The sequence below is a fragment of the Camelus ferus genome, chromosome 4 (assembly GCF_009834535.1).
Source record: "Camelus ferus isolate YT-003-E chromosome 4, BCGSAC_Cfer_1.0, whole genome shotgun sequence".
Classification (NCBI taxonomy): domain Eukaryota; kingdom Metazoa; phylum Chordata; class Mammalia; order Artiodactyla; family Camelidae; genus Camelus; species Camelus ferus.
The window spans coordinates 38,252,660-38,265,162 of NC_045699.1; the positions used below are offsets into that span (position 1 = coordinate 38,252,660).

The 12,503-nt window shown below is 41.3% G+C and overlaps 1 protein-coding gene across 1 annotated transcript in view; it reads right to left on the reverse strand.

Moving 5' to 3' along the window:
- TRPM6 (transient receptor potential cation channel subfamily M member 6) overlaps positions 1-12,503 on the reverse strand; it is a 122,204-nt gene continuing 109,701 nt past the window's right edge. Inside the window, 3 exon segments of the mRNA XM_032477857.1 lie at positions 1-1,784; positions 4,393-4,499; positions 9,157-9,208. Of these exon segments, the coding sequence (XP_032333748.1) occupies positions 1,651-1,784; positions 4,393-4,499; positions 9,157-9,208 (293 nt within the window). The 3' untranslated portion in view covers positions 1-1,650.

Consider the following 12,503-nt stretch of genomic DNA (forward strand, 5'->3'; position numbering starts at 1 on the left):
TTAAAATCAAAATGTATTTTTTTCAAGTTCCATTCCAGGTAAGAAATACTTCGCCAGTGAATTAATGCCTTTCGTTTGGCCCTGGATAGGCAAATTGCCTCTTTCCGTAGTTGGGCATGGCTCTAAAGTGAGTACCAAAAGATCCCTTACTGATTTGCAGAATAGGATAAAGCAATTAAACCCTGAAAAAAAAGCCTTAACATTTTATCCTCATTGCCAGTCAAGAAATCACGCAAATTTCCCACCTCCCACCACCCCCAAAAGTTCTAATGGCTATAACTCAGCCCTTGTGCAGCTCACAAGAATCAGACACGATCCTTGGCAAACCAAATCCTTGGCTTTCCATCCCCCTATCCCTGGGCTACTACACGTCCCCTGAGTGCAACCTAACAATGCAGGAGTGTGGATTTAGAAAACAAGCCAGCTAATGTAAGGGCTAAGTTGAAAATTTCAGCCCCAGGAGATTTGCTGCTGGTGGGTTGGAACACTTTATAACGAGGGAGGGAGGTGCAGGGGGAGAGGGGAGAAGCTTCCCCCAGCTCTCCGACCCCTCCCTGTGTGAAAAGCTCATGCTTGTTCTGAGGTAGGGCGCCCCCGGCAAGTACAAAAGAGGGACGACTGGTCCTCCAGACATGCTGTACAGCGTGGCTGCTGGGACCCTCCCTTCAGGCCTCTGAAATTAATTATATGTTCTCAGGTCAGACTTAAAATACACATTCCAGTCCTCTTGAAGCCAGAACTCTGCACGGCAATGAAGCCTGTTTTCATTCAGAAACCCCATCTTTCCTCTGGGACCTGATATAAAGTAATTTCGCTTGCAATATTATATACACAGCTTTGAAAAAGGGGGTGATGCTTTAGAGGCTGGCTGAGTCAACTGTCTAACCAAAAGTGTCCCTGAGCTTAAGTAAAGGGAAAACATTTCTTTAAAAAAAAAAAAAAAAAAAAGGATGCAAGGGCATTTGGTTTGATTTCCCTTTTCTTTCTTCCAGAGAAAACTGAAATCCCCAAGTATCATTTGATTCACTGACAATACCTCAAAACCATCTAGATTTCACCAGGATGCTAACTTCTCACTGGTTACTTTGTGCAGGAGGGTGCTCCAGTCTGTGCAAAGACACCCTCGCTCCATTGTTTTCCTTTCTGCCTCTATTCAAAGCCCTATGCTGCTTGGAAAGGAGAGAGGAGGAAATCAAGGAACTTTTTTTATGTACATATATACATAAACACAATACGTGGTGAGGTGATGCACACACAGTGAGAAAATAAATTAAATTCATCTGCCTGGTTCTTCAGTGCCCAGCATGCTGCTCCAAGGGTTCTAAGTGACCAGCTAATACAATGAGGTATGAAGGAGCAGCACCCCTGGCTGACTCATCCGAGAGTCTTCCTGTGCAACTTGAGGATGACAGACAGATGCCAAGCCCCCTGCACGCAGGGCAGTATCTAGGAGAACCCGTGCGTCACACACCAGTGAGGCCCTCGGGCAGGGGAGACATGAGGCTCAGAAGGCACGTCCCAGGAGGCCCTCTGGGTAAGGCCATCCTGGCAAAGGTTCTGACATAATCAATGCCACGTCAATCCATCTATGTTACCACAGAGTCCACAGAAGGGAGAGCAAGGGCTGTCACCCTCTTACGGCTCCCTTTTTCACAGTTGTGTGAGGTCTTCTGGGCAATCACTGCCTTCTTCCCCTGCTGGAGTCTCCACAGCTGGTTCTGTTTTGATTTCAAGTCCAAGGGCAGAATTTATCCTTCCAGGGGAATAGTCGTTTCTTTTTAAATCTGCAAGGAAGACAATTAAGACTGTTACAGGGAGTCCTTAGGAATCCAATACTCACACAGTTGATCGGACCAGGACTTTAGGCCAGTGCTCAGAGAGGAATCCGCTTCTTCCAGCCACTGATACGTGAGGCTCAAGCCTTTGACTGTGTCCAAGCTCTGTCCCCACCCCCTCACCCTGCACACATGTGCTTCTAACTCCCCAGTGCTGTTTTAGGCTGTGTTCACTGGGGCGAGGGAGGCAAGATTGAGTCAATGCATTGATTCAATGCATGGTGCCCTATAAGACATGACCTGGCCAGAGTTAAGTGAGGCCAGACTGGAAACAGGGCATTTTCACCACTGAATGGTGGCAGAGCTCAGCCAAAATGGTGGGCTCGAGACATCAGTGGTCAGTCTTCTGGCACAAAGCTGTACCTCAGGCTTGGCCCCACCTATGAAAGCTTCCACCAATCATCGAATCCTATGTTTCCTAAAGCCTCCTTCTTTATTTTGACAGGGAAATTATCAAAAGAAATCATGACTAAGGGTAACCTCGGGGGAGAAACGTATGGAAGAGAATGTGCTTTAAATGTTTGTATAGCGGGTGGGGGTAGAGCTCAGTGGTAGAGCATGCTTAATTTTAAAAACAATGTTTGTGTGCCATTTTTTGTCATGTTGATGAAATCAGTTAACCTTAAACGTGCATTCTGTGTATTCTTTAACATTAAATGAAGATTATCTGGATATAAAACTAATACATATTACAACTTAATAATAACCAACAGTTATTGAACACATACATAAATTACTTCAATCCTCACACAAACTTTATGAGATAGGTGCTATTACCCCCAATTTACAGATTAGAAAACTGAGGCCCAAGGTCAAACTAGTGAAAAGCAATTCTGTAATGTGAGCTCAACCTATGGGTCCCATGCTCTTATACACTATCCTAAACTACCTCTCTTTAAAAAAAAAAACTAACTAAAACAAAAAGAAAAATCACCCCAATCCTATTTTCCATACGAAACTTTTTTTAGTTCAAATTTCTGAACGTTTGAGTAAACAAGGATATTCCTGATTTCCATGTAAATGTGTTAACTAAGGTTTTGAAAGAAAGGATTAGATCCAGAAATGGAGGAATTATTGAATTACTCACTCAAGACCCGCCATGGTAGGTAAAAAGAGAAATAAAGAAGAGAAAAAAATCTCAGTCATACAGAAGAGGATGGAAGCAGTGAGTTATGCCTCAAGTCTGGTTCTCTCCTGGCTGATCAGATGTTTCTCTCCTGTGTCTTCAACAATGGGAAGCTACCCTGCCCAGGGAACAATGAATAAGACCTGGGAAGAGGCTGGCACCTGAGGGCACTGAGTTAGGGGCTGGACTCCAGCCTGCAATCCTGGGGTGACAGACGTGTGTCACCTCCGCCTCCCGTAGGACCCTTACCTGAAGGCCCCACGCCGCAGGGCCCAGCCCCTGCTGAGCACGGAGGAGGCCAGGGGGCAGCTCGGCCAGGGTGCCGGGACTGATCTCTTGGCCCAGTTCTGCTGTGTGGTTTGGGGGAACAAGTCCTGGGCAGCCACCCGATGAGAGTGATGGCCCTCCTCTCTGTGCTGCTCCAACCTGACACCCCCACCCCGACCACCCACACCACCATCCACCGCCACTACCACCACCCCTGGCTGACAAGCTGCTTCCCATGGGAACTGGAAGCTGCCCGACATCCTTGTCTTTTGCTACATCACACCCACAAGAGCGACTCCCACCTCTGACTCCAACAAGATTAGAAATTGCCCTCCTTTGTTGTGAATTTACACCTACTCCATCCCAAGTTACAATGGATGGTGACCTTCTACGGATTTCCAATTCAGGGTATGATCATTTATGATAAGGCAGGAAGGGCTACTCAGCTTCAAAGATGTGAAATTCCATTCTAAGGACAAGTGTGGTATGACCTAAGGAAAAGAGGGAGCCGGCCGAGACAGACATAAAGCAACCCTTCTGAGATAAAAGGAAGGAATGCAGCAGAGCTGGAGCTGCCAGTCTGGGGGGCACAGACCTCCAGCCGCTTGCTTTTATGTTAGGAATATTTTTCTGTGCTGACTATATTAGTTTCACAGAAAGTGTGCCATGTTATCAAATCAGATTTTAAAAATATACCTTGCAATGTATGTTTAAACTGGCAGAGTTTTATAGTGAAAAGCACTCCTTTAATTGATAGCTGTTTCCCTCCATACCTGACGTTCCCAAGTATCCAATGAGTAAATAAGAACGGACTAGAAATATTGTGGGTACCACACAGGACCCAAAGAGGACGGGGGCGGGGCAGGGAACAGAGACCTGCCTCGGTCCAATTTTACTCCAATTATGTAGGTGGAACTTTTCCCTTGGAGAGACTGTGACAAGTACTGGGCCCAACGTTGTTTTATCACATTTTGGCAGAACCTGAAGTAAATCCCTGTCCTTTTAATCCCTTTAGAGACTTGAAAAATTTGCAGTCAGAAAGTCAGGCCTCGACTACGAATGAGATAAAAATGTGATTAAGATTTTCTCCTCTATCCCAGGTTACAATGGATGTCGTTCAATGAGAGATTTACTTAGAGAAAAATAGAATTGTTTGGGGCATACCCGGGAGTTTGAGCTTCCGGCAGCAGGAGTTGCAACGATGTTTTGCAATGAAGTTTCTAATTGCATCTTCCCCTAAATTGGCTGGTCCAAACACCATTCCTCTTGATCTAGAGGAAATATCAGAATATCAATTAGATCACAGCTAAGAAAAAGGAGCTCAACCAGGATTCTCTGAGATACCGAACAGTATCCCATAGTAACCCTGTAAACTTGAAGGAGCCAACAAAGAATGGAGCACTTTGGGGAAGCAACAATGTTAGGTTTGCAAATTTAAAATTCAAATGCACTTCAATCTTTGTACCCAACTCCAAGACCCACTGTGAAACTCATTTCCACGCTAATCTGATAGAAGAGTGAATTTTCTATGTACCACATTAAAAGAAAATACAGTGAGACCCTTTTTAATGCATATGGGATGAGAGAATGACATTCATTACCAACTGTTCCACTAGAAGACCCAAAAGGTAAGGTATAAAGTAAAACAAATTTGCTATTGGAACACGCCTTCTGAAAAGACCGACATTCGTTGTTTCAAACCCAAATACTGCTCTGAAAATAACAAATGTCCTCAAATACAAATGTGTGACAAAACCCTACACCCAGTATTCATGGCTCTTCGATAGCTATTTCTACCCTGCAAACTGTTATAGCCAGGCTCTTCGTGAGAAGACAAGACTACTAGGCGACAGTGATTTTATGGAAGTAAACTGCATTTGCTAAACACAGGTGACAACATTACAAACAAAATGAGGATATATCAGGCACATTTTGAACACTATAATTATAATAGATCCTTAGAAGATTCTAGGATCAATGTTCATCTGCCATCAGATCACACACAACCACTATTCTTCGGCTGACACTCCACACACCACGGAACACAGCACACAAGAAACACTTCCAGAGAAACTTTATGAAAGCTAATATTTTATTTTAATGACATGCAGAGTGGAAAACAGCACATTTTAAAATCTGAACTCAATTACCGCTCTTAAATACCACGTCTTAAGAAAAAAGAAAAGCAAACTATCACAAAAGGAAACAATAAACTTTGCTTCTAAGGAATGTGGTCTTTCAAAAGGGACGTGGTGTAAAAATGGGCTTTTTTTTCCATCCGAGTATTGAAACATTTATCTCAATTTCCACTTCCTTTCGGCAGAATAACAGTAGCTGCTCTGAAGATGTGCCAAGCTCAGAATGAGGGCTGATGTCAGTTTGATCTCAGATTGCCTCTTTGCTCTGAGGCGAGTAGGTGGAGGAAACCTCTCGGGAAGACAACGTGAACAGACACCCAGGATTAACTTTCCTGGTCACTCAATCTCCCTTACAAAGCACGGCTCTGGTGGTATTTACCGGGCTGCATGAGATGCCTCTTGTTAACTATTCCTCTTTCAGTCTATCTGGTATGGAACCACTTCTATAAGGCAAAACCAAATGTGGCGAAGAAATAGAATCGCTCAATATTTAGTACCAGAACTCCGTGATGCTGATAAAGTGAAAAAAAGAAGGGGTTATTTTAGCCATTAAAATTGAAGAATCCCTTTTATAGTCTCTCCGGCATGACCCTGATGGAATATTTCACTCTTTTGCATTCTGCACTGCCATTTCTTTCCTCCCAGTAAAACATGAAAGTTCCCAACTTAGAAATGTATCATTGATTCTCAGATAAAAGCTGAAAGCTAAATCAGTTCCCTCTATGAGCTTTGTTAAAGTTAAGACAGAAGACTCAGTGGGTGGAGGGCAGAGCTCAGTGGCAGAGTGCATGCCTGGCATGCACGAGGTCCTGGGTTCAACCCTCAGTGCCTCTGTGAAGCAGGGAAAACAATAAAAATAGAAGAAAAAAAAAAACCAAGTTTTTAAAAGACACAAGAATCAAAACTACTGCAATACGTATACATCAGGTGCTCGACAGGGGACGCCTGTGAAGGAGGGTGGTTGAAGGGACATTCGCACAGCACGCCCACAGCCCTGCAGACTCAGATAACCACATCTGAATAAAAAGACAACTGTTTTCCGGATTTTTCACAGCACAGGAAAGCAGGTGGTTGCTTGGTTCCACATTCGAGGAAATGCTAATTAGTGCCATGCAGACAGAGATTTACTAGAGAACATCTCACCATTATTATCATTTCATACTTATCAAATGGCCAAAACCATCAAGGCAGTGAGAAGATGCAGTCCCAAACTACCAAGGCAGCCTCCACTGAGAGTCGATCACCTGGGGAACCAAGTGGCCAGAGAGGCTCTGAGGGAGAAGGTCTGATGACTCTGCCTTCAAGGGCAAAAGGTTGGGGAAAGGTAGGAGACAACAGGCAACAGAGACAGTACCAGAATCTGCACCACAAAAAAACATCTTCCCTTTTGGTAGAGGATCATTCCCTTTCATTGACCCCTTCTCCTCACAGGCAAGTTACCAGCTCCTCTGAGCTCCATTTTTCTCACTGGTGAACTGGGACTGAAGATGCAGAGTGAAATAGACAACATGTGAAAGCACCTGCTTCTCAAACTTTCATTTACACCAAATCACCTGAAGATCTCGTGAAAATTCAGATTCAGATTCAGGAAGTCTAGGGAGGGTCCTGAGAGCCTGCAGTTCTAACCATCTCCCAGGTGATGATGATGTTACTGGTCCACGGCCCATGCTTTGTGTAGCAAAGGATTAACACACAGATGGCATCCAAAAATGCGAGCCTCACTGAACTAATTAGGGGTAATTTACCACACTGTGAAAAAATAGTACTTCTTATTATCTTCACCAGGAAGACCAAATGCACCCAGAATTAGGTGACCCCACCAACCAGGCAGGCTACAGTGATACAATCCATCCATTTCCATCCATATCCTCAAGTCATAAAAAATGAAGTTTGCCATAAGACAGAGCCTCCCAACCCTGACTGCCCGTCAGAATCACCTGGGGAACCCTTAAGAAGTACAGACATCAGGGCCTTCTCCTCTGAGATTCTGACTTGATGCTAATTCTGAGCAGCTTTTTTTTTTTTTAAGTTCCCTAGGTGACCCTAATAGAAATTGAGACCCACTGGCCTATAGGATGCAATTAAATACTCAACTGTCAAGTGGAATAATATAATCTTCTTAGAATTCTAAAAGTTAGAAATATTCAGGTCATATCAAATATATATACCAAGGTCAAAACTTAATAATGATAGAGTATACATAAACTTGGAGCATTATATATGCAAAATTTTTTCAATGCAAAATTATAAAGGAAGTGCTTAAAAATTATAAAGGGTTCCTACTACAAACCCTTGGGCACACAGGGCTACTGAAGAAATAATGTGTATTTTTATCTAAAAACACTTTAGCTTGGCTAAACGGAAAAATAACAAAGCCTGTATCTGTACCGTAAGGGTTACAACGTGAACTCCATGGTCACCTATCATGGGAATCGGATGCACAGGAACGGTATGGATTGGCTTTATCTTCTCCAGCTCACCTAGTTCAAAGAAATAGCTAATACACTTTTAGGTGGACCTCTTTGCATAGAAGCCTGCAGATGGTACCACAGTCATATTAAATCATACAGTAAAAGAATAGAGCATTAAAGCAGTGAATATTTACAGGGTGAGTCCTATGGGAGGGAAGTTAAAATGTCAGATTTTCTTACATAGTAATTGCCCGCTTATATAATTATATGTGTATTTTTACAACCCAGGGGCCAAGTACAGACACTTAGGATGACTAGGGTATTAAAATGTTGTATATTAGCAGCTCTCACAGTGTGGGCTCCAGGCCAGCAGAATTAGTATCATCTGGGGACTTGTTACATTATTGGGCCCCACCCCAAACCCACTGAATAAGAAACTGGGGGCAAAGGGTGAGGTGCAGGGGCAGCAATCCGTGTTTCAACAAGCTTTCCTGGCGATTATGATGAAAATCATGTTTGACAACCACTGTCATCTATCATATTGATCCATCCTTAATCATTACCATTACTTCTACTTCACCTTCAACAGAAGAGTACCACCCCAATCCTCTACTGCCAAGTCTTCCCAAAACCCTGCTTATGGGATGGAATGCCCATGGAAATTCAAAGGACAGGCAGATGACTCATCCCTCTATATAACTGACACTTCAGTCCTGAATTAACAGTCTGATGCTACACATTTAAGCCCCATTGTTTTGGCCTCTCATAGATTTGCTCTTACTGAACAGCACAGTTTATGCCCTCAGCTTTCGTTTTACAGGCATGTGATGGAAGACGCTGCCCACAGTAAGATGCAATGACTCCGCCGTGATGACAATCAAGGAAATGGTGCTTCTCCTATGACGTTAACTGCTTTCACGTCAAAGCCAGAGAAGGCTGAACTTACCCATATTTCTCTTTAGTCTGGATCACTAGAAAACTCGAGAGTCAAATTTGCAACAAAGTTCTGGCTACTGCATTGGTCTTCATACATAATTACCATTTTTGTGTACTAACAACTACAGATTTAATCTTATTTTATTTCCTTATTTTCTTTTTGCTCCTATTTCCTAATCTATGCATTCTTTAAAACCTTACTGAATTTTAAATCTTATTGTATTTTATTGTATTGTATTTGGACATAGATATTTTTGGGTATATAAATATAGATACAGATACAGATATAAATATAGATATAAACTGCCTCAAAACCTTTCTAGGATCTAGGCAAGATACATAAATGTTTAAAAACTACTTTTAAGAAAAAAATTACTTTTAAGAAATCATGTACAATGTGTTAAATGCAATTTTCTAAATGATAACATCATAAATTAACTTACTGTTTGTCTTCAGGTTTTATAACAGATGGATCTGTCAAATTTTCTCCAACACCTCCAAAGAAAAAGAAAATTCATTTAGCAAACAGGGAATTTCATTTTCCCAGAAATTCAGGAAAATAATAACCAAATTTTAACTTCTTTCTTTAAACCTACATCCACCCTGTAGTACATTAAACATCATGTGAATTAACTGTACTATAAAAATTATCCAGGCATATTTGAATGTATTAGTTAATATGCTGTTTCCTGCAACCCTCTCTATTATGCTAAAATAAACTTCTAGGCTACAAATGACTGTTTTTGTAATGTATTCACAGTCATTGATAATAGCATCTATCATTCATTTACCACTTATATATACTAGACATTCTAATTTTATTTTCTTGGCAATCATGAAAAATAAGCATTAGTATCCTCATAGCCTCGTTTTACCAATGGGAACATTGATGTTCAAAGAGATTAAGCAGTTTATCAGAAGTTGCACAGTCCACAAGAGGTCGTAACTCAATTCAAGCTGAGCCAAAGCTTGTGTCCCTCCCACTAGTCCATGGTCTCCTTAGATGGAGTCCATCAGTGCTCAGCAAGGTGCAAGGTGCTGTGTGGTTCTGCAGGTGCAACCTCTGCTCCATCAAAGACACACATCAAATGCTATATATAGAGAATTTTAAGCAGAAAAATATAAACACCCCACATTCTTGATCTGGGTGCTGGTTACACACATATGTTCAGTTGTGGAAACTCTTTGAGCTGTGTGCTTATGCTGTGTGCACTTTTCTGAATGTGTGTGATTCTTCAATCAAATTTACTTTTTTAAAAGATGACATCAAAGCATAAAAGGATAACATAAGTGTAATTTAAAGCTAACACTTATCAAAACAGGGATCAATGCCAAAGCAAATCTCTGTTATAAAATGCAAGTCATGGTGAGACTGATTTCCAACAGCAGCATTGCACAGACAAGACAGCCAGTCAGGCAGGTGAATGCGCCAGGTGGGCATAAGCCAGCGGGATTTCTGAGGTCAGCCTCTAATCAGCACTGGTTCTCGCGGCTTGGAAGAGACCACCCTTGTGGGAAATTGATTTAAAAATCATATAAAATGTATAACACATATTTCTATTTGGTTAAAAAAGTTTCCTAACCACTATTTTAAAAAAGATTTTTACTATGTTCTGTATGTTTTTACTACATGCTAAACCTTTCACAAGAAAATGTAATCCTTATATAGTTTATAGACCATTCCCCTAAGAAACTGACTTCCTTAGGGAAATAACCTGTTTAAACAGGGATTTTCAACCTTTTTTGTGTCATGACCCTCTTTGTCAGTCTGATGAAGCTAAGGGATCTCCTTCTCAGAATAATATTTTACAATATATAATCTGAATGCATACGATTACAAAGGAAACCAATAATACTGAAATACAGTGACCAAAATATTTTAAAATTTTACTGCAATACATGTACTTCTTTAATAGCACGTTAAATAACAGGATCTAGTACAAGTTTAATAACACTTTAACATCCAACTAGTAATAAATATAACCAGAATTTTGAGATATCTGCCAGCACTCTAATGTGCTATGTTAATATCTGTAATTGCTATTGCAAACAGTCATGGCTCCTGTGAATACCACTGTGGTTTGCGGTCTCCATTATAACTGGAGGAAATGATGAATTTCAGCCACAGTTTAGTGAAATAAAGGTGTAACTTAAATTTGTTTCTTCATCAAAGTTTACAGATCCTCTGAATCCTACCCAGGGACCCTTGAAGAACCACTGGCTCAGTATTTTTGTATACTGATTTTGAACAGGGAAAGGGAAAATAAGACTAAAACACAGGCTCAGGGGGAAGTGTGCAAAATGTGCTTTGCTTGGCCTTTATTCTTTTTACAGGAAAAGTCATAGGAAGAGGCTGGGCTCTGTATGCTTTTCTCATTACAGACACATGAAGGAACAGCCTAATGGGACCTTAGCTATACAGTAAACATGTAGTAAATAAACACAACAACTATGTTTAACTCTGCAGTAAATAAAGAGCACTATGTAGTAAATACACAGAACAACAGACAAATAGCCCAGGTCCCACCAACAGAGACTAACAGCTACAAAACCTTCACACGTTTAGGCTCAGGTCTGACTTTATGTCTGCAATTCCCGGCAATGATGAAAGCTTTAGGCTGACATGTGAGTAAACTGTAGATTTAAGCTGGGGATATGCAGCTTAAATCTTAACACCTAAGAATTGGGGAAAAAGGGAAGTTTTAAGGAAAAAAGTCTATCAAGGTCACATCAGCTCCCATTTACTTTCCATCTCACTGCTCATCCAAAGTCAAAGGATCTGGGTCCCACTCCCGGCCCCATCACTGTCTAGCTGTGTGACCTGGACACCTTCTTTAATCTCTGTGAGTCTCAGTTTTATCATCTGAAACCACGAATAATCACAGGCCTTGTGCTATAGGGTTTCTGAGAGGATTACATGAACTACCATACAAACTGCTTAGCAAAATGACCCAGAGGAAGCTACAACGTGTCAGCTGCTATTTCCATTGTCTTTATTCGAGCAAGAGCTCTTGTGAAGTTAAATTCTGTCTTCTTACCACTGGTAAAACCATGTTCCGATTATTTCACTTCCCTAAAGTACTGTTTTCTAATGAACAGAACAGCCATTAAGACTGAGGGTAAAGAATATCTCCAAGCCTTTCTATCCTTAAACCCAGAGTGACAGCTCAAAGTTTGACTACTAGAAACATATTTGGGGACCCTCGAATGGCAGACAGGGCACTCCAATGAGTGAAGAACAGAAAGCAGCTCAGAGGACCAATCATGTTGCACCACCAGCATCATGCCCACCACCTCTGCCTCACTCAGCTACACAGCAGTCACCCAACTGGCAAACTTTAGCATAGACCCCATCCTACCCCATCCACCTATTCACCTAGATATCTGGAAAACATGAAAGATAATAAGACATTTTAAGATCTAAAAATCCCAATGAAATCTCTTTACCAGCCTTAACAGAGTAACTGCCCACACACAAGCAGTACAGGACATGCCCTTAGGAGAAATTCAGAGACTTACATTCTGATCCCACCCACCTTGGGATGCATTCATGAACTTCTACATCTACGGAAAGTTACCTTCCTTGTAGCAGCAGAATGTGTCATGCTGATGCAGATGCAAATGCTGATTTATTCTGATTAAAAAAATTAATATCTCCAAAAGTTCTTTGAAAACTATAGTAAACTTAAAAAAAAAATACATGCCATAGACCACTGTAAATTGAAATACAATTGTTTTTCATTCTCATTTCTGGAAATTAAATATTGGATTTCACACATAATGATGATGA